We start from the raw sequence: 25,787 nt of genomic DNA on the forward strand, positions 1-25,787 counted from the left end.
CCAAAGAAGAAGAAGGATACCGTTTTACAACACAGATGGGCGGGACTAGTTACAAAACGTTTCTATCGTGTGGCGGGAATTATTCCACTAGTGATTTAAAGTAGGAGGTCGGTGACGGCAGCGTTCAGGTTCTTTCCCGCTGCCACTAGTGTTATTTGTCATTAAAACTGCGTCGCTATGACGACCAGACGGTCGAAGCGCGAGGCTGTTGTGAAGGTGCAGGTACTGGTGAGTTCGTGGCGGTAGTTTACGGTTTTTAGCTACGTTTCGGGACTGAGACATGTTGCGTGTCCTGCTTTGGAGCCGTTCGAACCCCTTTAGCTTGTCGTTGAGTCAGCTGTTTAACGTCCTGCAGAATGTGACTCCTGTGGTCGAGGGACCGGTGCGGCGTTCGTCTCGAAACGCTCTGCGCCCCAAACGCCTCCAGTATTCTCCTGAAGAGAGCGCGTGCGACACGAGCAAGAGGAGACGCGTAAGAACGCGCCTGGCGCAACGCCGACACGCTGGAGCAACGCGGGCTGCTTTTAATGTGATCTTCCTTTCTCCAGAGAATGAACAGCCGACAGGAGACGCAGGAGGAGGACGAGCAGAGCGACGCGGAGCCTGTGAGTGCGTGCGTGCGTGCGTGCGAGCCCCGCATCGCTTCTACTGAAGCCTTTCCACACAATGACAGCGATGTGTTCACAGGTGGGACAACGAGGACTTTCTGCTTATGAACTGGAGCGGCTGGAGAACATCAGGCAGAACCAAGCATTCCTGTCCTCCATCAACTTATTACAGGTATGTGGATGGTTCACACCAGGGGACTCCTGGCTTTAGGGTTGAATGGATGGACCATCGCATCACCCACCTCACAGTGTGTCAGTGGTCCCAGTAGCGTTTGAGCCAACACAGAGGGCAAAAGGTAACACTTAATGCTACTGTAATATATCTACTCCTATGTTTTCATTCATTCAGCTCATTGAACATCTTTTCATCTAATGCTTCACAGAACCACTTTGGGTTCAGGTGTTGACTTATTCGCTATGAATAGTCGTTAATTGATGTTTTCTTTGTAAAAAGGCAACTGAGGAGTGCAGGCATCTGAAACAGCCAAAGCCGTCCCAGAAGGGCCTGAGGTACAGACCTGGTGACAAACGATTGCTACTGTAACAACTGCTCTAAAAAGGAGAGTGGAATCATGGCACTAAGTCCACGCTCTCATTTTTCCAGAACTCATGCCCTGACATCTTTGTTGATAACCATCTTTGCCTAAATGAGCATGTTTGTTCAGCTTATGATGTTGGTGAATGCGCCCTGTTTCTGGTAACAGATCATCCGCTCCTGCAAAGGAGGCTCTCCCAGTTCGCAAATCTCGCCGTCTACAGGAGAAAGAAGCAGAGGTCTGTATGCTTCCTCCTGAGCCCACAGTCACGCTGATTGATGAACAGGTACCTACACTGGACAACCATGAATTACTGCATGTGACCTGCTTCACTCTTTCTCATTGAAGTTATTGTAATAATTTTCAAGCCCAAACCACCAAAGAAGCCTGCTGGGCCTCTGCCTATGCAGCCAGTCAACATGGAAGAAGGAAGTAAGCTGCCTTCAGAACTTCTTGCTCTGTGTAGTGAGGTAAGCAGCACCTTGATGTGGTGCTTTCTGGTGCTAACCGTGATACTGCCTCACTGCTGTGTAATTTGTTTTTTTTTTCATAGTCAATGGAGGAAAGAAAAGTGGTGCTAGACCTGAAAGAGTAAGGTTTTGATTTATTATTCTAACATGATAGACTGACCTACCCCTATTAAAGCCCCAAAGCCACAACCTGCACTGTTGTTTTAATGCAGGTACCGCTCAGCCCTTAAAAATATGAGGATAACAGAGTCCAGCGTGGCCAAAGTGGTGAAGAATCGTATTTTCTCTGCTGACTTCCACCCCTGCAACAGCAGATTCTTGATGGCCGCTGGGGATATTTCGGGAAAACTTGGACTCTGGAAGTTGGTCTGTGATGATGATGATTATTATTATAATAATAATAATAATAATAATAATAATAATAATAATAATAATCAACATTGGCCACTAGAGGGCAGCAGGCTCCCAAATTAGTGTATAACAACAGGCAAACAATGCCTGGAACATGGCAAACTTTACAGTAGTATAATGTCTTGTGTTCCTTCAGGACAGTGACTGGGGAGATGATGGTGTCCTGCTTTTTGAGCCTCACACCCGTCCAGTGGGCTGCCTGCACTTCTCCAGGGCCCATGGCTCACACCTTCTGAGCCTCAGCTATGATGGATCTCTGCGCTGCATGGATGTGGAAAAAGCTGTATTTGATGATGTGAGAGACATTTTCCTTTTAAGATGTAAAAAAATGATGTAAAAATGTTAAGCGACCTAATTATAATTTTTATTACTACTTGAATCTGTCTCTGCATTGATGTTGTTGTAGGTGTATGATGTAGATGACGGCCTGAAAACATTTGACTTCATGTCCCATGACTGCTTGACGCTGATCGTGGGGAGCTGGTTTGGAGAAGTTGCCATTGTTGATAGACGCACACCAGGGTACTGTAGTGTCTTTGCACTCACTGCTGTGTTACTCATTTATTCAAATACGATGCTAGATTTTTTTTTTCTTTGCAGAAACTCCCATGAGTCCATCCACTCACTGGATGCCAAAACTCTGCGCTGCGTAAGCGTCCATCCTTTACAGAAGCACTACTTTGCTGTGTCAGAAAGCCAGTACGATGGACTCTTGATGTAACCTTTGTCAGTATCCAGCTCTGTCTTGTCACTGGTCTGATGAAATGAATGTTATGGTTTTTCTTGCAGGACAGTGAACATTTATGACAGTAGATGCCTGAAAAAGAAAAACAGCCAAGCCGTCTCCAAGCTGCTGGGTCACTCGTTAAGCATATCTAGCGCTTATTTTTCTCCCTGTACAGGGAACCGAGTCCTCACCTCCTGTATGGACAACCAGATAAGGTGAAGCCAGCACAGCTCTATAAACACCCACTGTACTTTTTGAATTTGATCCTAATGCCTACACTTTTTTGACAGGATATATGACACATCTACAATGGCTTCAGAGTCTCCCTTGCTAAAGAAAATTGGGTATGTTCATTTAATTGAGCTTGCATAAAATGGGTTGAGTCATTTTTAATGTGGCTTACCACCTGGTACTGTATCTTCACCTTTTAGACATGCCATGCAAACAGGCCGGTGGCTGAGCAAGATATCAGCAGTGTGGGACCCCAAACAGGAAGACTGTTTCGTGGTGGGGAGCATGTTGAGACCTCGGAGGGTGCAGGTGTTCCACGTAAGTGGCCAGCTCCAGCACACCTTCATGGATAACACGATCCTCACCACTGTGCTGCCCGTCAACGTTTTCCACCCTACGAGGAACGCCCTGCTGGGGGGCAACGCGTCAGGACGCCTGCACATCTTCTCTGACTGAGAGTTAATAAGACCTAATCTGGGTGAGTAGCATGCCTGTAACTTTAAGTGTCATCAACACCAACACTGTTACCCTGTTCAATTGGAAGTTGTAGTAGAGTGAAAAATGGTGATGAGAAGTAAGAGATGGCATCAAAGGACCAGAATTTAGTTTTTTATTGTAGAAGTTATTGCTGCAATACATAGATTTCAGTGTGGGTGTGCTCGATCAAACCCCCAGTTGTGGATCCTGCTCTTTTTTTTTATAGATGCAGTAACACACTGTCTTTAAGATATTTATTATATTTTATTTGTCTTTCATTTCTTGGGAGTTTTCATTGGCTTACTTTGTAAATCTCCGGTTTGGTTCAGATTTGACAGAGTTAGTGCTGTGTTCATAGGTCAACTATCAATTGATGCTTTTTGCTGTTCTGTTGTTATTCTATTGTCTTGTTGGAATTATATTGTCCTGTGTATTTATAAAAAAAAAAAAAGTAAAGTGAATTTCTGTAAGCCATTTATTTTTTTTCAAATGGCATTTGAATTAAATAGAATAAATTCAGATTGTTTTATACATCATATATCACAACATATCGAGTGTTTATGGCAGCATAACTTTAGTTCACACGTTAGTTGCTTTTTGTTAGTTTAAACATTGAACTTGCTGCAAGTTGCCATTCATAGATTTGTTTTACAATAGAATACACTAGTATTAAGTCAGTGATTGAATGTGAGCAGTAATAAATGCAGAACACATTTGGTTAACAAATGTCTACTTGTTGATGGAGTCCTCTCCCCTCTATCACTGATTAGCAACATAATGTCTTGCTAAAGTGCACAAAGATTCAGGTAGTATATTCTGCGGATTTTCTTCTTTTGTTCTGTCCAGCAGTTTAACAAGCATCATATCTTATGCTGAATGCCATATTGTGATGGACAGCTTTGCTTTAACAAGAGGAGTATTTATAAATTTTATATATACTCTTCTTGATTTATGGTTTATTTAATGGTTTATTTAGCTGATCCAAAATATGTGTGATGTTGCTGTGTTGGTGGACAGGTCAAGTCGGTTCTGCTTTATGGTGTGTATGCTGGAGGGGGGTAAGGGGTGCAACCAGCTGCTGAAACCAAGCAAATCTGTTAAGTAAACAATCGGAGCAAAATAAATAAGAAGCAGGGATGTACCTTAGGCTAACACATTCATAACTAAACAACTGTTGTACTGTGGTTTACCTTGGAGATTAATACTAATACCAATAATAGTGTTATGGTATGTGCACATACTAATACAAACATACATATCATATACATACACATGTGCATTGTTATACATATCCCATACTACTTAATAAAAGTCATGACATAGAACACCACAATTTCCATGTTCACACATTATTGATATTGGTAGTGATAAGTATCAGTAATACTTAAAGTTGGATTTGGAAATTGTCCCACTACGAGGTTAGTAAGTTGTAGCTTGATATTATTCACCCAAAGGGTGAGGCAGACGTTGGTGCATGAACAATGCCACTTGTGGAAGCCAGGGTGATGTGAGGGGCTCTGCCCCTACGCCCATCCAGCAAGCAGAGGAGGGAATCCCAGCAGCCAGGGAGCCCACACACCTTCAGTTCCAGGAGGGCAGGTGTTGCGACCCAAGCCGCCCACACAGAGCCCCCCACAGAGCTGCAGCAGCCACAGAGACAGCACCCGAGGCCAGAGTGGGCCACCGGGGGTCAACGCTGTCCGCCCCATGAGAACCAGGGGCAAACACTCCCCCCGGCGGGAGGGTCGGCCTAAAAGAGTAGAGCCCGAGGACCCACGGTCCGTAGGGAGCCCGCCAGAAGATGCCCCCGCGCCCAGAGTGGGGCCCACCTCCAGTCCACCACCCCCACACGAGCAGAGTGGGGCCGACCCCATCGGCCCGACCTCATCCCCCAGCACCACACCGGCCTGCAGCACAAGGCCAGTAATTGGTGGGGGTCAGCAGAAAAGAGACCACCCAGGCAGACGATCATCGTACCCCGGGCGGAAAACCAAACCCCCCACACTCCAACCGCACCACACGATATTCTACGGATTTAAAGGGGATGGAAATACAAAGTTCCTGATCGTTTGTGTATAAACCACTTAAAGCTCAAGTGAAAACAGGTTTAGTATCAAGTGTGTAGGTCATTTATATACTTTAACTGGTACTTGGCCTCTATTAAAAACACATCCAGGCAGCATAAGTGACAGACAGCACTTCCACTCTAACATCGTCAGAGGTGTCTGACACTGCTTTTAGTCCCATGCTGTGACACCTTTTTTTATCATGTACTATTCTATGATGTGTTTTGTGTTATACTGTACTATGAACTTTTTTGTAATGTACCAGGACCGTTTTTTTCACCACACATGCACGTTTTGCAACATTTACTATGATGATAGGACATTTTTTCACAGACTAAACAATGATGTGTTTTTGCAAAGACATGGCAGAGTGTAGTATGTGATGACTCACTACACCTGCTATGGAAATAACAATCAACAAGACGTCCAGGATCCCTAGCCAAGAAACATCAGTCCAACAAATGTACCAGCTCGCTGATACATTTATTCACAATCCTGTACAAAACAAAATAGTCAAAAGAGACACAAACTAACCCAACATCAAGAAAAACAGGGTGACACAGGTTCTGAGAGGAAGCTACTGCTGCAGGAAAGATGAGATACTGAATGAGGGGCCTTGTCCGTGCAACCAGTGGGAAACAGCCTCCTCCTCCTGATCATTATATCAGCGAGGCACCAGCATGCATGGCCTGTGAAACGTGTCATAGTTTAGTATGTCTCTAAAAAATAGATCATCGTATGAGGAATAAATGCTACAGATAAAGAACGTATAGTATGTTGTTAAAAATCATACTATGTGGCTACAAAACCAGTGGAACCATGTCACTCACTCAAAAGCCTTGCAAAATTTCAGCTCACCAGCTCTTCCTTCATCAGAAAGAAGGAGAGGTCTCCAGAAGCTGCTTTGATCATTTGTTCTTTTTTCATAGAAGTCAACAGTAGAAAGAAGCAGTAATGACAGAAACTTTGTGAATGAAATCATTGATGCCAAGAATAGACAATATTTATTTGTCAATGGATTACACTGGTCTGAAGTCAGTGATTGGACATGAGCAGTCTTGTTGAGGGCATGAATGCAGAACACATGCTTACAGAGGTTTCCATGTGCAGGACCACGGTACAGGAAGGAAGCTGAACGTCTGACTGCTGGGTTACAGCCCTCACCCCTGTACCACCCATCGGACCTTAGCAGGACAATAATAAGCCACAGAGCACACACGAAGATTCAGGTAGTTGAGTATGCTACGTATTTAAAGTGGATGGAAATACACAAGTCCTGCTTCCTTTGTGTTCAAACCACTTAAAGGTCAAGTGAAAACAGCTTTACTATCAGGGGTCTAGTTCATTTACATACGTTAAGCCTCTACATGAACACATCTAGAAGGAGCAGTGCAGCGGAAAGCAACACTCAAACATCATTTTGACAGAGAAGCGTCTTTGTACCACAGAGTGTGACCTCAATAATGGGAGTGGTGGCCACCAGTGCATCTACAGCCTGTTTCACCGTCCTAGAAGATTAAAAACACACTTATCAATGATCAGTATACATCATATTTATTGCTACACGTAAAGTTGACGTTAAACTTTAAAAGGAAAAAAGCACTTTTGCTCAAAGCAAATGTATAAACTTATCTACATTTTAAATACCTAGACTGGGAATGAACTCTGGTCATTTCAGAGCAGATATCTATAAGAATGTGAACACAAACAAAACAGAGCAGTATTTAACACCAACAGATTCTCAGAGGACTCTCCTCCAGCCGTCCACCAACCCACAGTTTTCCCTTGCATAAATATTGGCACAGGCGCCTCCACCCACTACAGATTAATCAAGCATTTGTAGGTTTGCGTTGACTTTAACCAATGGCGTCTGATGCTCTGTGCTGTAAAGACACATCGTAGTGAAGTGAGACCATTATAAGGCTAGAAATAAGGACAGCAGACATCTCCATCTGCTGCCACACAATGACAGCAGGCAGAGGCTTCTTTGGTCGGTGCGATGATGATGCTGAAGTGGGTTTTCTCAGGCTTAACCGTCTTATAAGCAGGTGCAGGGCTCAAAACTACGCATCCACAGTAGAAACAATGATTCAAGTCCAATAAAAGTCAACGTGAGCAAACGTTAGCGTGTCGACATCAGCTTTCACGAAAATGCAAACATGAATCAAAAATGTTCAGCCTCCACGGGTAAAACCTGCAGTAAACGGCTTCAAGCGTTAATACGATGAGGCTGTCGTTTACTGAGGGGAACAGAAATCAGCAACTACTCCTGTGGGGTGAAGGGTTTGACTACTTATATTAACGGCACATCGCGTTGAACTCCTCCTACAGCTGAGCATTTGTCTGTCGCTACCTCACAGTCCCATCACTTCTACAGCTACTGGAAAACAGATTGGTTGTTGTTATTAGAATCGTTGGATCCTGTTGGATGAAATCACTTTCACTTATAATCACGTTCTGACTGAGTCGAGTTAGAGATTGGAAGAGCTTCATGCTCTGAAAACGGTGACCTGAACAGTTACATCTAAAAACATAAACTCAAGGTTTCTACTGGCGTCACGTCACCCACTTACCCTCAATGTTACTGGACTGTTTACCTGATCAAGGCTCAGTAAATGACAGTAAATCACGCTTTAGCTAAAACGCTTCATTCCATTTATTCTCGTAGCAGCGGCAGTAACGTTATTATTCAAACCAGCTGGCCCCTTTTAGTTCCCACAACAGGTTCCTCTCATAGCACAACAATCAATACAAAAATAAAGGCCACTGCTATTTGTGGTTGGAAAAGTTAAGTCCATCAAATCTGTGTTTAAATTCGACCCTGATGCTGTGGAAAAAATGACCTGAATTATCAAAGAAAAGGTGATTTGTTTTTGTCGCAGTGATGGTCAAACAAAAGCAAGGCTCTTCACGGAGCAGTCTCCTGACCTGACGACTGTTCCAGCCTCCATCAGTGGTTCTCGCTCTCATTTACTGATGAGGAAACCTCCCATCCATCGTAACTTATAGGCAAACCAGCGCCGCAGAGGGCAGAAGTAGTCAAAGTGGAACTGCTGGAATTCGGGTGTCTTGCGGATGTCTCTCAGGAAGGCGATGTCCAGGTCCGACTCCGTCAGCATGATGAGGAGCAGCAGCAGGGCGAAGAGCAGTCCGATGGTGACCAGGAACAGGCGCAGCACGCTCAGGATGAACTTGTTGACCTCCTCCACGTCGCCCGATGGCGCCGGCCGGCTCCTGGCTGCACGCGCGGCATGCGCGGCCCGCCGGCCCGGCACCGCCTCCGCCGCCGGGCCGGCCCTCGCCGCCGCCGCCTCCTGCTGCTCGGCGATGCTGCAGGGAGAGCCGTTGAGGTGGCGAGCCAAAGGCAGGTCCGGCCCGCGCTCGGCCACGGGCGTGGGCAGCATGCTGTCCGACGGGCTGTACACCTCATCGGAGATGACGGCCGACGTGCTGGCGTCGCTGCCGTCCAGCGTCCGGCCCCTGGAGGCCACGAAGGCGTCGCCGTGGGACACAGAGCGCACAGGCGTGGAGTGGGCGCTGTCCCGAAGAGACTCCAGACCTGGAAACACAGAAGACTTTAGTAAAGAGGATTAAACCTGCAGCATCCAGAGCTTTAATCTGTGTCATCACGCTAACAAATGTCTAAAGTAATGGGAAAGAAAAACATGAAAAACACAAGGAATTTATTCATCCTGAGGCTGTTAAATGTGACAAACATTTTACATATGTTTACATTAAGACTTGATTTGCAGCTATAACCGAAATAAGATATTTTCTTCTATAAACTTGAGAAAAGGAGAATAAAAGGCTGTTTTTTAGTCCCAGATTCAGCGTTTTCATGCAAAGAGCAGGTCTAAGGTGTAATTTGGGTTTAATTTGTGCTAATGTAACAGATGAGCAGAGTCTTTGTCAGGATCCTCAAATACACTGTGGACACAGTTATCACCCCGGTGTGTCCAGGAGGAAACTGGATTTGGTTTTGTATCGTCGTGTATGATCCACATACAGACACTATAACTCCACAGAAACAGTGAAAATAATTAGGTTCCCTGGTCAGACATCATTGTTTTCAAACCTTTACTTGTTGCCTATACAAAGTCATCCTCTAATGATGGAGCTTTTACCTCTGCATCCACGCAGCTGAGAGGGCACAGCTAGTCTAGAAGGAGTCCTGGAGCTCTGGCCCGACCCAGGACCGGAGCCCGAGGTCTGTCCAGGCAGAGCTGCACAGAGCGGCAGGACTCCCAGGGCTTTGGCCAGCAGCCGAGGGCCCAGCGACAGCAGCCGCACCCGCACGGCGCGGTCACAGTGGTTGATCATACGCAGCTGGACGTTCACCTTGGTCTTGATCCGGATCAGACACTTGACCATGGTTCCGGTAGAGCAGCTCACACCTGTGCAGCTTCAGAGCTCCGTCCTCTCCATGGTGGAAGACAAGGTTGGGAATGTGGTGGCTGCGTGGCCACATGCATGGCCCGGCTCTGACGGCAGCTGCTGTTTCCAGCCTGAGATATTATTATCAGTGGAAATACCAGCTCAGACGACGGGACGGGACAAAGCACAGGGGGTTTGTTTCACTGCAGCGTTACAGCCTGTTCTGTTCTCTGAGTCAAGGACGGGAGCGTGTCTCCTCTGACACAGACACTACAACCCAAGCCTGTGTCCTTACACTGGGGCTGGTCAGCTTCCAAACATGCACACGCTGGTTAATGGGCTGCTGCAGGAAGAGGCTCCACGCGCTTTATAAGCTGACAGCACGACTCGCTCCTGTCAGAATAAAGCCTGAGGCCGCTGGGAGGGAGGCACGAGATGTTCCAGCGTTCCGGGGAGGCTGAGTGACACCAGCAGCTCGGCCGTGAGAGAAAACAAAGGACATCAGCGCAGCGTGGAAGTCAAAGGCGAGCTAAGTTAGCGTTAGCGGCAGCTGGAGGACCAGGCCTCAGTGTTACCAGGCTGAGGGCCCTCACCCTTGACCCTTGACCCCCGGTCAGTTCCCCCTGCCTCAGGCCAGGTCATGGTCTGGTACGTTCCAGACGTACTTTTGATTTTTGAGTGTGACAGCAGCAGCGGCAGGAAGTAACATTTTAATGCCTCATTAAATACAATATATGTTGGAGACATCGCTCATGTCTGTGTGTGTGTGTGTGTGCGCGTGTGTGTGCGTGTGTGTGCGTGTGTGTGCATGTATGTGTCTGTATGCGCGTGTGTGTGTGTGTTTGTGTGTGTGTGTGTGCGTGTGTGTGTGTGTGTGTGTGTCTGTATGCGCGTGTGTGTGTGTGTCTTGTGTGTGTGCATGTGTGTGTTTGTGTGTGTGCATGTGTGTGTGTTTGTGTGCATGTGTTTGTTTTTTGTGTGTGTGTACCCTCCATGATGGAGATGTGCACTGCTCTTCGTCGGGTCCTGGGCACGCTGGTCAGACGGGGGCCGTGGGTGATTGACGGGCAGCTTCTGCTTGGCACCATGCCAGTCCTGGCCACACACACACACACACACACACACACACACACACACACACACACACACACACACACACACACACACACCATGAGTGAACACAGACACACAGATGTACTGTGTGTGAACTGTGATCGTACCTGTGGATCTCTGGAGGGTCTCTCTTAATTTTGGCACTTTGTTCCATGACTTCTTTTGCAACCTTTCCACTAAGAACGCGTAAAAATTTCAGATTTAGATTTAATAAGGCGACCTGCACACATAGAGAAACATCCAGGTTTAAGAACACACCTGTATCTGAAGCGACTTCCCTTGAAGAACAGATTGCTGCTGGACACGGTGCGAACCTGACTCGACTTCTCCAGCCTGTGAGTGAATGGAGAGAAAAGTCAAAGCTGATTAATGACTTCAGACGCGTCATTAGTTCTCTTCTCCTGTCACTTACTTGTAGAAGGCCTGATTCTCGACTCCACACTTCCACAGATGCTTACAGGCCTCAGGTGTAGGTGCAAAGTAAGTCAGTATAATCTTCCAATCCTGTAACACATCAACACGTTGGATCATTTTCCACGACAGTAGAAATAAACAGAGCTGTATTAATACACACCTCCTTCTGATTTGCATATATATGGAATGTCTTTGCTTCAAACTTGAGTTTGGTCACCTCCTCCCTGGGACAAAAAACAAATCAAAGACAGCGTCAGGATGAAGCTGCTAAAAGCTGAATTGTGGCTGGAGGCAAATGAATAAAACCAGTTATGCTTCATTTCTGTCAAAATTAGAATGTGTCAGTAAGAAGAAAGCTGCCTTCAAAAGCCAGTGATTCAGTCTGATCACATTTACACCCTAAATCAACCCCTACATGTGCAGAAAACAAGGGCTGACTTCAACCACTGGGCCAAGTCACATCTACTGGTACCAGTACAATATGTGGTGACCTGGATCAGGAGGGAAGCACGCTGGTTTCAGGTTTCTGTGTAGAGTGCGACTGATTAAAGCATCGTGCAACCTGCTGCACCCTGAAGAAGGAAGCCTCCACTTCATCATCACGGCTCCTTCTTCTTCTGAGCGGTGGTTTCAAACCCTGGACAGACAGCAGCGCGCGGAGCGTTCACCTGCACTCACCATGTGAGGAAGTGGACCCTCCTGTTTCCTTGTAACACAGTGAATCCAAAGGGAGTGAATGCCAGGAACGCCGGGTTTCCAGACACATCCTGACAAAAAGGCACCAGTCCAATGATTGAAAGATCACAGGACAACAAGGCGGCCGCTGTGCAGTTCCACACACCTTACATGGATGAGGGTCCACGCCGTACGTCTCCAGCATCTGCGCCTTCTGCAGGAAGTTAAGCTCAGAGGTTTCAGGCGTCTGACCTCTGGAGAAAACCATGAGAACATGACGACGATGAGACTCAGAGGTGCACATAACTGGTGCACACAGACGCAACCAAGAGAGGAGCGCTGAAATCAGACGTGTTGCAGCTAAAGTCAAATGGCCGTTCAGCTGCCAGGGTCACGTGTATCAGTCTCCGCTGATGAAGGATGGACAAACACACGCGCTCGCTTCCACTGACTCCTGTTTCTATTTATTTATATTAAGACTGAACGGAAACACAGCTGCTGGGTGATGACGAGAGAACGAGGCCCAGGATCTGTGTCCACCAGCACCGGCGGGAGAAAGAGCTCTGACCCGTGAGGAGCCACCGCGTGTGATGTGGCACAGGCGTCACCTTACATCAGCTCGTTCTTGTGGATCTCAGCGATGCGTCGCTCCAGCTTCTCCGAGTGCTTGGGGAAGAACTGGAACTTGGAGCTATAGCCCTCTGGGTGTTTGCCGGGGTCATAGTCGCCGATTTCAGCTAGAAACGACAGCACAGACTCAGGGCTGCGTCAGGACTCAGTGTGTCTGACGTCTGCTCCCTTTCTTTCCTTTTCTATTGAACACTATGATGTCATCTTTTGGACACTAACCAGAGATAAACACAAAGCTGCAGAAAAGTCTATAAGTGGAAGAGAACACGAGCCCAGTTTAATGACATTTAAACGATGCTACTGTAGCAAACAAAGAGCTGGAAGAACACTTTGCTGCTAATTAGTGGAGGTTGCGTGGGTCAGGAACGTGACAGTGAGCATATGGTTCCTACAGCAGCTAACAATGAAGCAGTTTCCTGTGATTGATAGTCATACCTTGTAATATGTAGGCAGCCAAAAGAGCAGCGTCGGAGGTTTTACACAGAAGGCGGCCGTGGTAGAGATCCCTCTTAACCTGCAGGAAGACGAGATATCTGTGGAGTGGAACACAACGAAACCCATTCACACAATCATCGGGAGACACGAAGGCTCAGAACAAGGCGGTAGAGACGCTTTAACATGTGGCTGGAGCTCTGCACAGACAGGAGGAAGCGCACCAACACATCCTCCACAGTTCAGCTCATAAATACAGAATGAATGAATGTCACTTTCCATTCAAAGACATCATGGAGACTGACTCTCAGACCTGACCTGAAGCATCGTTTGAGCGAGTCAAGCTTCTCCCACTCATTTCACGTGTAACTGTGCATCTGTCTGAGCAGCTAGAAGACGATGAGGAGGAGGGAAAGAATGGAGGATGGAGGATGACGGACGGAGGGATTGAATGGAGGATGAAAGTGGGCCATGAAAGTGGAGTATGAATGTGAAGGATGGAGGGTTAAAGTGAAGGATTGAGGATGAAAGAGGAGGATGGAGGATGAGGGAATGGGTGGAGGATGAAAGTGAAGGGTGGAGGATGACGGACAGAGAAAATGGATGGAGGATGAAGGACGTTAATGGAAGAGGTTCCTTTCCTTTCTGTCATGTAGCTGTTTTAGATGGTGACCTCACAGAAGCTAAGTCCGCTGCTCTGACTCCTTCTGACTCCTTCTGACTCGCGCCGTGAGGCGTTTGCTGCTCTCTTGTGAATCTTACCGGGTGATTTCCTCTCTCAGAGCAGCGGGATCAGGCGGGTAGAACTTGACACGCAAGCACATAGTGAAAGGAGGCTGAGCTGCAAAGGAAGGCAGACCATGAAATAGGCTTTATTCATGTTACATCATAAAGTAACAGTCTGGTCACATTTGAAAATGATGATTCATCAAAGAAATACTCACATTTCATTTGTTTGGCTATGGACTTTGTGAACTCCAGCCAGTGCTGCAGGAACAGAAAGTCGAGTTAAGACCTGCACTTTGGACCTGGTGCCGCTCGGCAGCTGGAGGCAGCGTGGGCCACCGCTGCCAGTGGCTTCCACTCAGAGACCTGATGGAGCGAAGGTGCTGCCCATGTGTCACTAAAGCAGTGAAGTGAATCTGTCTGACCCAGAAACGGACCCTGCTCTCACACAGACTCTGACCCAGGAACTTGCTTCTTCTTGCATCACCTTCACAGCCGCACTAAATCTCAAGGCTCGAGTGAAGTTACTGAGTGGAGACGCGTTGCAGCATCAAGAGCATTGAGTGTGTGTTTACCCTCTGCTTGTCTGGATCCACATATCTGATGCCAAAGTAGTCCTTCTCCAGCAGGTTGAGATGGTGGCAGATCAGGTCGAACAAGTACTGTCCCTTGGCGTCGCGCTGAAACACAAACAGGAGGAAGAAATTCACACTAGCGCGACACAAAGACACCGACGTACGTTCGCCTCGGACTCCACGCGGCCACCGGGACAGACTCTGAATATTTCACCAGCCTCCAGGGAGATATATGAAGGCTATCAAATATTCATAGTGAGGCTGTAGCCATCTGTGAAAGCTCTGAGGAAGAAAGCAGACACACAAGGTGCTGGAAAGCAGCAAAGGCAAAGGTAGGAAGGACGTCAGGTGGAGGAGAGAGTGAGCACTGACTGCAGCCTCATGAATGTGTAGCTCAATCAGTTAGTGATGGTAGAAGAAGAACGCGGGCTTCATGTGGAGGTAAACGTAACACCAAGCGTTTTCATAGAACGCTGTGATTTGGAGACACAAACTGCACCGTCAGACAAAGTCAAAGTCAAATATGAGAAAGGTGACACCAAGATAAAGGTGGGAGAGAAGTCAGCGTGTGATACGGATTCAGTTACTGCTGCTTGTCTCCAGTCTGGCCGGAACCCGTCCGGTCCAGTGGTGCTGCCCTGAACCGGCCCGTGTGTGAACGCCCTGAATCAGCAGGACCGGCGTGTAACTGGGAGCTTCATCAGCCTGATCTGATCCTGGGTCAGCTGTGAACAGTGACACCGACCAAACGCTGCGTTCCAGACACGAGACCAAAACGTCATGGACCTGAAGCGCTGAAGAGGTTTTACATTCATGTTACGTCAGTTGATCATCATCATCATCATCATCATCATCATCATCATCATCATCATCATCATCATCATCAACATCATCATCATCAACATCAGTACTTACTCTGCTTTCAGAGCAGCTTCCTCTGACTCTGCAAAGAAAACATTAAAAGTTCCAGCTGATAAAAACTTAAGCTTTTGTTAAGTGATGCATACTTGGCACATGTCTAATAAAACAGCTATTTCTACCACAGCCTGTTTATCGCTGGGAACAAACACGAGCGTCTGGAACCATGATTACACTGTCAGCTTTCATTCCCTTCATGTGAAAGTCATTAAGGTCCAGTATTTGATTTCCCCAGTCTGTGGAGATGTGGGTGTCTGGCCTGGAGGGGGGGGGGGGGGGGTGATGGAGCGGATGAATTACTATATATCGCAGCTGATGACTCTGAGATCGGACGTGAAGAAGCAGTGAGGCGAGTGGACTGGAAACCGCTCCAGGTCGTCGAGCTGCAGCCTCCAGCGATTTGTGCAGCATCAGCGCCGTCATTAACACAAGCCGCAGCAGTAGTTAGTTTAGGGTTCATCCGCCCACGCATGTGCAAGCGCTCACGTATGTTAATCCAACATTTGCAAGCAGGAACAGTCTGGGGCTGCAGAGCGATATTAAGCACAGAGGCTGATGGGTAAATGAGGTTAGTGCAGGTTCATGGAGGCGTTTCATCACAGGTATAATAAAAGTGATGAATGGACAAAGGCAAGTGACCCTGATTATGACCAGGGGACCGTTGGGTCCCAGCCGCCGCTGAGCACGGCCGGGCCCACGTCCCATCAATTATTGAGACGGGTCCATGTCAGCGCAGAAAACAGCTCATCAATAAATGATGGGGTCATTTAAAGAAGGAGAAGGAAACTTTAAAGGCGGAGAAGTGGATCAGCATCTCGGCATCCATCAGGCTCCCACTCACACAGAGCTCAGCCCATAAAAGCTGCATCTGACCTCCTGGTTATTTGTCCACCTCTGCCTCCAGGCTACGCTCTGCAGGAGACGCCCGCTGTCGGCCTCTTATCGCCCTCCGCGCTCGCTTGTGTAAATCCTTGCTTGTTTAGATGGAGGCTCAGGCTCGTGGGGCCTCCATTACTGATATGCCACTGTGGAGCAATGCCCCTGAGAGCAGGAAGCAGCAGCCACTGATTAAATGTGCTGCTCAGAGAGAGTCCAGAGAAGAAGAAGAAGACGTAGTTAACGATGCAACTTCTGTCAGTGGTCAGTCAAAGCTTCTGTTACATGAGTTGAGACACGGGTCAGAGGCTGGGACGGGTCAGAGGCCGGGACGGGTCAGAGGCCGAGACGGGTCAGAGGCCGGGACGGGTCAGAGGCCAAGACGGGTCAGAAGCCGGGACGGGTCAGAGGCCCGGACGGGTCAGAAGCCCGGGCGGGTCAGAGGCCGAGACGGGTCAGAGGCCGGGACGGGTCAGAAGCCAGGGCGGGTCTGAGATCAGGACGGGTCAGAGGCCCGGACGGGTCAGAGGCTGGGACGGGTCAGAGGCCGGGACGGGTCAGAAGCCGGGACGGGTCAGAGGCCGGGACGGGTCAGAGGCCGGGACGGGTCAGAAGCCAGGGCGGGTCTGAGATCAGGACGGGTCAGAGGCCCGGACGGGTCAGAGGCTGGGACGGGTCAGAGGCCGGGACGGGTCAGAGGCCGGGACGGGTCAGAAGCCGGGACGGGTCAGAGGCTGGGACGGGTCAGAAGCCAGGGCGGGACAGAGACCAGGGCGGGTCTGAGATCAGGACGGGTCAGAGGCAGGGACCAATCAACAGGGACCAGTCAGAGTCCTGATCCACATCAGTCCAATGACAGTAGGACACGTGTCACATGACCCAGCGGAGTTGGGCTGCGGCGCCTCCTTTGAACCGAACAGCGGAGAAGCAGCTAAAGGATCCAAAGGCGTTCGCTGCACGAGGCAGATGCACAGGACAGGACGACGTTGGAGGAGCCAAGGACATCAGCAGGACGGCGCCATCTCTCCTGCAGCAGCATCTTCTGGCTCCGTCTACTGCTGAAACACGTCCAGAGGGGACTTCACCCAACAATTACGCAGCTTCATAGAGCCAGTAATGGCCACACAGTCCTATTAGCTGGCTGAGCAGCCACTTAGCGCTCCGTGAAGCAGGAAGCCATAAGACTCAGGTCTGAGCACAGGAAAAAAACGTCAGCAGCACCTGATGGAGGCCTTCCAGACCAGAACCAGGCAGGAATGACCCAGTGGACCGCAGGACGGGAAGCAGGCGCTGCAGAACAGGCTGAAGATCCGTTCCCTCAGTGTGGCTGCACGGCTGCAGACAAACCCGGAGAACAGACCAGACTCTCTGTTTGATATGATGATACCAAGAGTCGCTGCTCCCTGAACATCCCACCACACTCCCACTGCCTGAACCTGAAGGCATCACCTCAACCACCTCTTAAAGCAGCAGCGGCTTTGACATTAACAAGTTCAATCAGCAGCGGTCTGTTTGTTCAAAACTCAAAAGATCCCATTTTCACTGAAATGTCAACAAAATAACGTCATCTGTCACTGAACTCACTGAAAAGCTCTGATTGTGAGGGAAGATGAATCACACTTTAATGGAACAACTGAATAAACAGAAAGACGACGTAGACAAAAAGAAAACGCTTCTATCCTAAAAGACTGAAACCAGATGAGCTGAGAAGGCTTCAAAGAAGAGGAAAACCTCTAACAAGTCAGTGAGTGGAAATCTGACAATAAGAGACTGAGCCGAGGATCAGGAGACGTTCATGGAACTGGAGGTTTTGGGTTCAGCACCAAAGAGACACTCAAACATTTAAAGTGGAAACGCTACAGAGAAAAAAGGATTCATTCAGAAATCAGCAGCGTCTCAAAGTTCAAAGGAAGAGACTTTGAATGGACTGAAGCATCGATGCTCTGCTCCTAAACCACGAGGACGCAGCCAGATTCATGAAGAGTGGCTGAAGAGCAGACGCAGCCGCGTTTCAGAGCAGCTTCAAAGCACATTCATCTCTCACGACTCCTCTCGTCTCCATTTCCTTCCTTTGCTGCTCTGTCGCATCAGAATCAAATGTCTCCGATGCTACGTGAAACATGAATGTCCGGTCACAGCGTCCGAGTCGTTGACGAGCGGCACCAGAGCTGCTTCTACGTTTAATAAGTGAATCTGTGAGTCCAAACGTCTGATATAGACGGACGGATCTCTGTTTGATCTGCTCCCATTCCTTCATTCAGTTACTGTTTACATCCTGAGATTGACTGAGACATTCGTTCCTGTCACACAAACCCACGTGAGGAAAGGATGAACCAGTGAGCGGTGGTTCAGGCTGTTTATGCATCCGACCCACAGAGACCACGACGCTCCGTCCATCAACCTGGTCTTAGTGCAGATGAGCTGTGTGACTGCAGCTGAACGCAGAGCTGCTTCTGTCCCACCCTGAGCCAAGCCTCATCGGAGACGCCCCCCCCCCGGACACAGTCCTCCTCAGCCGAGCAGCTTCCAAAGGTACAGAACCGTGAGCTGCTCGTCCCGAGTGTTTGTCTTCACTGAGGCAGAAGCAAACGTGCAGAGAAAAGCTCTGGTTTCAACACTAAATATTTAACACAACACTTTAATTGATTCCTGTAGCAGTTCATCACTGAGGATGAGGTGGATGATGAAGAGTTGCCTGTACTGAGTGGATGGTTCGTTGAGGGCAGATCCCATTAAAGCTCCACTACCATCAGTGTCACTGAACGAGCTGAGCTCAAACCCAGATAATCAGTTTAGAGCAGACGTGAGCATCGTTATGGTTCAACTGCTCGTCTGCTTCCCTCCAGCACGGCATCCCATAATACACAGTCAAAAGCAGGCAGAGCTGGAGGCTCCGGCCTGAGACACATCCATCACTGCTCCCTGCTGCAGCACTGAGCCAACGTCCAGCCAACAAATGATGTGATGCTTGGAGGTAAATAGTCCAAAAGGCGGAGCAGGTCCGTTCAGCACAGCATTCATTGAGGCAGAATTGGGTTTGAGGCCTTGGAATCATTATTACACCGAGCTCTCAGCAAACGGCAACGATTGATCCTCTCAGCTGGTAATTGACTCTAAGTTACATAGTAAATGTCTTTTTTCTGACTCACGCACCGGAGACGGACGGTCCTGACATTTAGCAGACGTTAACTGGAGCCGTGGCAGCATGAAGTGCTTCCGTTTGGTCAAATAGTCAGTCTGCCAGAAAGTAAAGGGACGATGAGCAGCGGAGGAGGCGTCCGAGTGAGGGTTCGGTCCACAGGTCGTCCGTAGCAACGCACACGAGGCTCAGGGAAATATCAAAGCGCCAAACTTTAAAATAGCTCCTGTCAAGTCATCGGCAGCGATGCACTTTGTGCCACATAAGCTGCAGCCGTCGGATCCTGTTTCAGGGGAAACGCTGATGGCGTGAAAACGATGAGCGAAGGAAGCTGAAGCGTCCGAGTGAGCAGAGCAAGGACTGTCAGGTGATTCCTGGTCAAAACAAAAGAAAGTCTTTATTTGTCATTATGACATTTCTTACAGTGTTACAGCTCTCAACCCTGTGCATTTGACCCGTCTCCTGGGGAGCGGAGGCTGCATGCAAAGAAGCCCTAGTGGGCTTGAAGCTGGGACCTTCCAGGCCCAACGCTCTGCTGAGATCCCACCACAGACTGACCATAACGTTCATCATGGCACCACCAGCAAACACAAGATTTACATGAACCAGTCACAGGTTTTTCTCTGAGCCTCTGGCCTTCGCAGACTTCCTGAGGAGTCACTGCTCTTAAAATATTAATTCATTTAATACACATTCATCCACAAAGTCTGATTTTAGTGACATGGTGGTTTCTGGAGTCATAATGGATTCTTGTGTCATCGCTCATTTATCTGCTCTAATGAAAATGAATGTGCAGAAGAACTCGTTGTCCTCTAAATAATCTACAGCACAATCTCCGGCCATTGAATTTTAGTGCTGTAAGTGTATGCGAGGAAAAACAATGGTGGACAGAGCAGTTGCGTGCCAGCAAGCTGGCTCCGCCCCCTCTCAACCTGACCCCGCCTCCTCTCAACCTGACCCCGCCTCCTCTCAGCCTGGCCCCGCCCCCTCTCAACTCAACCGTTGCTGGGGCAGGTACAGAGGAAACCAGGAAACACTAGTTGTAATCTGTGAGCCCAAGGCAAAAAAAGCCTCTGTACTTTTTTAAGAGGCTTTTTGCAGATGAATACATGATCATTTCTCTGCATAGATGATATGAAGGGTACGGAGTGTCCCTTTATTCTTAAATATTACCCAACATCGTTTTGGTCAACCCCCATTGAAAATCAGTGAGGTATCGCTTTAAGTCCGACGGCCTCCTCTGGACTCGTCTCATCTACCTCCACCTCGTTCCGCTGGCTGAAACCCGAGGGCCTGCACTGCTCAGTGGGCGAGCGAGCATGGGCACAGCAGAGAGAGTTCAGTGAAGCAGCAAGGTCGCTCTGACCTGCGCTCCAACAGGAAGCACATGAGCCCGGAGACGCCGTCCTGTCTGCGGCAGCGGGACGAGCGCTGCACTGAGAAACCAACGCTTTCAGCCGCCGTCACCGTGCAACAACCTGCTCTCGTTGGCCGTCCTTCAATGATGTCCATGGGGAGGCGTCCCCATGGAAACCAGGCTAACAGCCGCTGTTAACCCCGTTTAAGACGATGTTCCCCGAGGCGACAGGAAACTGGGCTAGAACATCCAGAGAACCTCAACAGAAACTTCTGCCGTCTTGTTCCAGTTCCTGACCTCCTCCTTCACATTCCGTGATGTAAATGCCAGCGTACAACAGCTCATCAGCAGGATCAACTGTGCTTAAAACAAAAGTCCTCAATCCAAGCTGTTCTCATCAAATGCTTAAAACTCAGACACAACTCTATGTGAGAGGTTTCTGCTTTGAGACTATTTGTCTTTACTTAAATAAAAAACACATTTTAACTTGAGCTTCCCAATGATAAAAGAGGCTCCCGACAGCCGTGAACATGTCGGGGCTGTAGCTCAGACTGTGTGGAGTCACTGTTGGGCCGCCGCAGAGCTTGGCTGAGCACCAGCCTGACGACAGCAGCTGGAGAGTAGTGATGTAATAATCTTGTTGCCATGGAGACCTGTGGTTCCTCAGCATCTCCAAAAAATCCAAGGGCGGTAGAAAGTCATTGGGCTGTTTGGCTGGGACGCAGTCACAAGTTCAGCATCCAGCTAGTGTAGGTTAAAGAGAGGAGGAAACAATAGAAGGCTGATGAGCTAATTAAGTCTGTGCAAGTTAAACCTTCAACTGCGTCGTCAGGACAGATGTGCACACAGATGTGGACTTCCTCCCACCGTCCACACAATGGAGCGTTCATGTTTGTCTGTCTCTATGTGCAGCTCTGTGACAGACTGAGAACCTGCCAGACCCTCATCCATCATCCTTCATGAAGGATGTTTGTGATTCAGTTTGGTTTAAAGCAACTGAACCCGGTCCTCGAGAGCCACTGGCCTGCTTGTTTCCAACTCAACTGTTAAAGGGTTCAAGTAGAAAAAGCTCATTAAAAAGGATTTAAATGCTCAATATGCATAAGATGATAAATATCTACTGAATAGTGAGCAAATGGCTCTGATACTAAGTTAAGATTGTGTTTCAAAAGCTGATGAGTAAAGAAACATTCAAACTACATAAAAGCAGAAACGTTTTCCCATTAAAAAAAGCGAGCTGAGCTTCAGACCCGGTCCGTTTGGACCGAGTGTCTGGCACCGCGCCCTTCTGCGCATGGACGTTACCCACAGTGAGAACGGGGGGAAGCGCTTAATATTCCACACACATACAGTTGCTCCACTGTAGCAAGAGTTTAAAAATAGAACGCAGCAGATTTGTGGACCGAGAAGCTCAGCTAAAAGAGACGAGCAGCCGCGTCCGACGAGGAAGATCCAGAGAACGATGGGACGAATCAGAACCGTGATTAGCAGAGTTATGAACTGGGAGTCAGGACAGGATCATCCCTAGGACCTAACGGGTCGTCACCACTGAGGTTCATGTCACAGTTATGACTTCCTACTTGTCTGTATGACATTGACATAAAGTGGCTCCAGGAGCAGCAGGAAACACGGCTCCGCCTCCAGCCGGTGGAGGCTGAGGACCGCCGCCATCATGCGGAGCCTGGTTCTGTTACAGGGACGGTTGCTGCTGGGGGGGTTCCGTCTCCCAAAATGTTGGTGATTTGTTGCTACATTAAGACAAACGGACGGAACTGAACAGAGGCTTTCATGTCTCAGACCTGCACATCCTTGTCGTTTTAGACACGTCGTGCTAAGATGTAGAGCTGAAGCCCGGCATCATCCTCGCATCCACACAAGTACATGTGACAAACAAACCCGACACATCCTGAAGAATCTCGAGACTCGCTTCTGTATGAGAGCACATGGGACCGAGCCAAGACGATTTAACAAAGACTCTCTCATCCAAGAGCCTGTGAAACATTTATGAGCCTAGATGCAATTTATATTATGCAAACTGCAGCCTTGTCCCTGATGAGCCCTTGTAGGGAACGCTGGATGCACAAGGTCTGAAGGGGTTTGTTTTACTGCTTCTCCCAGATTTTCCCAGGAGAAGTTTCACAACAGTTCAGAAAAAGATGCAGAGGCTTCATTTTGGAGGCAATGAAATATTAAGTTCTGAATAAGCAGCATGAGGACAATGGTCTCTAATAATAAGTGGGTTTATTGTCTAATCTGTTTATTCTTCTCTTCTTGTAGTTTTTACCTTGAAGGTCCGATCATTAAATGCACATGACTCTTAACTATCAGTTAAGTGTCGATCTAACGAGAGAAAAGTTTCTACATGACCTTTAAAAACACTGACACACTACACCATGACTTCACACATTCACTGGTTTGGCAGCTCTCCACAAACATTTCCTGAGTTTTGACTTTGATTCGGTCCTGTTAAGTGAAAACACTGAAACCTGAGACGCTGCTGTGGTGTCACAGTAACACGCACCAGACTCTGGATCAGCTGGGACGAACACAGCGTCATCCCACGTTGGTCCCAGGAGACGGCAAACGAGACGAGACACAGACACACAGACACACAGACACACACACAGACACACACACAGACACACACACAGACACACACACAGACACACACACACACACACACACACACACACACACACACACACACACACACACACACACACAGAGACACACACACACACACCGTCTGACCGTCACTGGAGGGAAACATCAGTGGAGCTGCAGTTTTTCTCTCAATTAGCAGACTCAATCTGTTCCTGTTGTCCTGGACTCATCACACACCTGCCTCCTTTGTCAACAGACACGCGTGTAAAATCTTTGCTTAATCCGAACTCTCAATTCAATCAATCTCAATCTCAAACTCAATTCTAGGCTCAGCCTTAAAATCACATCTTGACCCTCAAAAAAGCCTTCAACTTAATGAGGACCGGCCAAATGTCCCCAAGTTGTCAAAAAAACAAGCAGGCACGCACGCAGACGTGGAGTTAAATCTTCCTGCTTCCTCCAGCGGCGACACGACACCAGCAGCATTTTCTGTCTCGTTTTATGCACAGATTCACACGGATACGTTGAACACATGATTGGGCAGCAGCTCGACCTGAGGCATGAGGAACTGTCCACACCTCTCAACAGAAGCGCTCCCAGTGCAGCGCCTGGACGCGTCCTCAGCTCCACCTTGAGCCGCCGTCTTCCCAAAGCGAGCCTTGACTCCTCCTCAAGTTGGACATGAAAGCGCACGGAGCGACTCCAGCGAGAACAAGGCGTCGCTCATTTAAAGGCTTCCCTGCAGTGAAGCTTGGCTCACATTCAGCACAGTCGTTCTGGAGACGTCACACTTCAAAGACTCCGCTGCAGCCGGAACGTCCCGTCTGATGTGTGACGAGTGCCCTGTCCCTCTGCAGGAAGCACAGGAAGCTGAAGCACAGGAAGCTGAAGCACAGGAAGCTGAAGCTGAAGCACAGGAAACTGAAGCACAGGAAACTGAAGCACAGGAAGCACAGGAAACTGAAGCACAGGTAGCTGAAGCACAGGAAACTGAAGCACAGCAGACGCGTTGGGCCCGTTGGTCCTGGTGGTCCCGTTGGTTCTGGTGGTCCTGGTGGTCCCGTTGGTTCTGGTGGTCCCGTTGGTTCTGGTGGTCCCGGTGGTCCTGGTGGTCCCATTGGTCCTGGTGGTCCCGTTGGGCCCGTTGGTCCTGGTGGTCCCGTTGGTTCTGGTGGTCCAGTTGGTTCTGGTGGTCCCGTTGGGCCCGTTGGTCCTGGTGGTCCCGTTGGTTCTGGTGGTCCCGCTGGGCCCGTTGGTCCTGGTGGTCCCGTTGGTTCTGGTGGTCCCGGTGGTCCCGGTGGTCCCGTTGGGCCCGGTGGTCCCGTTGGGCCCATTGGTCCTGGGGGCAGCAGACGGACTCCAGCCGAGGACCAGGAGGAGCACTGGTGGGCATATCCACAGCACCAGGCCGTCCGTCAGTGCAGAGGAAGCGTCAGGCTGCTCTCTTCAAGGCCTAGACCTGTAATGCACCAACACTGACACTGAGAGCGGCGGCTCAGGTCATAATGACGGTGGGCACAGACGTGGGCTGAAGCCTGGGCTTCACCTGCAGCCCCTCCGTGTCCAGCGTGGCTGCAGGAAGCCGCCTCAGCGCTGCGTCGCTCGCGCGGTCCGGTTCAGTCGGGCCGAGCTCATTAATCTGCTCAGCTGCAGCTTGGGGCTGACAAACGAAGAGGAGGAGCGAGAGAGAAGGATCGAAGAGGGGATTTTGTGGAATCCAGGGACCGAACACAAGAACAAACACACATAAAAAGAGAAGAAGGGGAATAAAAAGACTGAGTTTTGAAGAGCGTGTCAGAGGACGATGAAGTGATGGAGTCTGGCTGCTCCGTCTCCACTGGCTCCACAGTGAAGCCGCCACACAGTCATCAGCCTGATGGAGTCACGCGTCAGACGCGTGGAGCTGCACGGAGGTCCTGCTCCATCAGCAGCACGAAGCGCATGCTGCAGTAGGAACTTAGAAGCAGCAGGAAATAAAAAAGACAAAAGAGACACATGGACACGAGGAGCGCAGCTCGACCAGTGGATGACGTGGTTCAGCGACGAGGAACCGCCTGAATGCGAAACCTGCTCCGGACTCGTGATGGATGAACATGAGCTGCAGGTTGTGACACCGGACCGGGACGAGGCAGAATGAGCTCGGTTCTGCCTCCGGGAGGAGGACGGACACAGTAGCGGGCTGTTAACCTTTGGACAGGCATCCTGGACCAGGGGCGTCCCCGGTCCCTGAGACCCCCGGTCCGGCTGCTTCTCCATCGCTCCGGGCCGATTACCTGACCAGGTGTGAACGCTAGCTGCTGATTGGATAAATGAGGTCAAGGTGCTCAGTATGAGCTGGGGCAGGAAGAGAAACCAAACCATGAGGAGCACAAAACAGAAACAAACCTTGAATAATTCAGATCCTGCTCTGAATGAATGCATAAATAAG

The 25,787-nt window shown here is 49.0% G+C and overlaps 2 protein-coding genes across 7 annotated transcripts in view; one reads left to right on the forward strand and one right to left on the reverse strand.

Annotated features, from left to right (window-relative positions):
- On the forward strand, window positions 1–6,776 carry wdr76 (WD repeat domain 76). Of its 4 annotated transcripts, none has more exons than XM_029144497.3 (15): window positions 1–222; window positions 356–472; window positions 549–605; window positions 688–780; window positions 1,063–1,118; window positions 1,313–1,430; window positions 1,513–1,614; window positions 1,698–1,735; window positions 1,827–1,980; window positions 2,162–2,320; window positions 2,432–2,547; window positions 2,626–2,724; window positions 2,815–2,967; window positions 3,043–3,096; window positions 3,184–3,934. In XM_029144497.3, the coding sequence occupies exons 1-15, from the start codon at window positions 178–180 to the stop codon at window positions 3,437–3,439; spliced, it is 1,617 nt and encodes a 538-aa protein (XP_029000330.1). In that variant the 5' UTR covers window positions 1–177; the 3' UTR covers window positions 3,440–3,934. The 4 variants fall into 4 exon arrangements, with proteins under 4 accessions (XP_029000330.1, XP_029000328.1, XP_055363500.1 ...); XM_029144495.3 differs by having other exon boundaries at window positions 3–228; XM_055507525.1 differs by lacking the exon at window positions 1–222 and adding an exon at window positions 6,637–6,776 and having other exon boundaries at window positions 235–472; window positions 3,184–3,461.
- frmd5b (FERM domain containing 5b) overlaps window positions 6,492–25,787 on the reverse strand; it is a 24,313-nt gene continuing 5,017 nt past the window's right edge. Inside the window, exons 1-14 of one of the 3 annotated variants that reach the window (XM_029144492.3) lie at window positions 15,381–15,397; window positions 14,466–14,570; window positions 14,109–14,151; window positions 13,927–14,005; window positions 13,168–13,265; window positions 12,716–12,839; window positions 12,269–12,356; window positions 12,106–12,194; window positions 11,588–11,651; window positions 11,426–11,517; window positions 11,272–11,346; window positions 11,121–11,189; window positions 10,889–10,995; window positions 6,492–9,085 (exon numbers count right to left, since the gene is read on the reverse strand). In XM_029144492.3, coding sequence (XP_029000325.2) covers window positions 8,493–9,085; window positions 10,889–10,995; window positions 11,121–11,189; window positions 11,272–11,346; window positions 11,426–11,517; window positions 11,588–11,651; window positions 12,106–12,194; window positions 12,269–12,356; window positions 12,716–12,839; window positions 13,168–13,265; window positions 13,927–14,005; window positions 14,109–14,115 — 1,485 coding nt within the window. In that variant the 5' untranslated portion in view covers window positions 14,116–14,151; window positions 14,466–14,570; window positions 15,381–15,397 and the 3' untranslated portion in view covers window positions 6,492–8,492. Of the gene's footprint in view, window positions 9,086–10,888; window positions 10,996–11,120; window positions 11,190–11,271; window positions 11,347–11,425; window positions 11,518–11,587; window positions 11,652–12,105; window positions 12,195–12,268; window positions 12,357–12,715; window positions 12,840–13,167; window positions 13,266–13,926; window positions 14,006–14,108; window positions 14,152–14,465; window positions 14,571–15,052; window positions 15,358–15,380; window positions 15,398–25,787 lie in introns of those variants that run through there. The other 2 variants (XM_029144494.3, XM_029144493.3) reach the window with 2 other exon arrangements.

Source organism: Betta splendens, chromosome 3, assembly GCF_900634795.4.
Source record: "Betta splendens chromosome 3, fBetSpl5.4, whole genome shotgun sequence".
NCBI classification, from domain to species: Eukaryota; Metazoa; Chordata; class Actinopteri; order Anabantiformes; family Osphronemidae; genus Betta; species Betta splendens.

What these genes read in the sequence shown, in the direction of transcription:
- wdr76 (XM_055507525.1), top strand. Translation starts at nt 281, where the DNA reads ATGTTGCGTGTCCTGCTTTGGAGCCGTTCGAACCCCTTTAGCTTGTCG. An exon ending in AAAAAGCTGTATTTGATGAT is followed by an intron (nt 2,321 to 2,431) that starts GTGAGAGACATT and finishes ATGTTGTTGTAG; the next exon opens with GTGTATGATGTAGATGACGG. An exon ending in GTTGATAGACGCACACCAGG is followed by an intron (nt 2,548 to 2,625) that starts GTACTGTAGTGT and finishes TTTTCTTTGCAG; the next exon opens with AAACTCCCATGAGTCCATCC.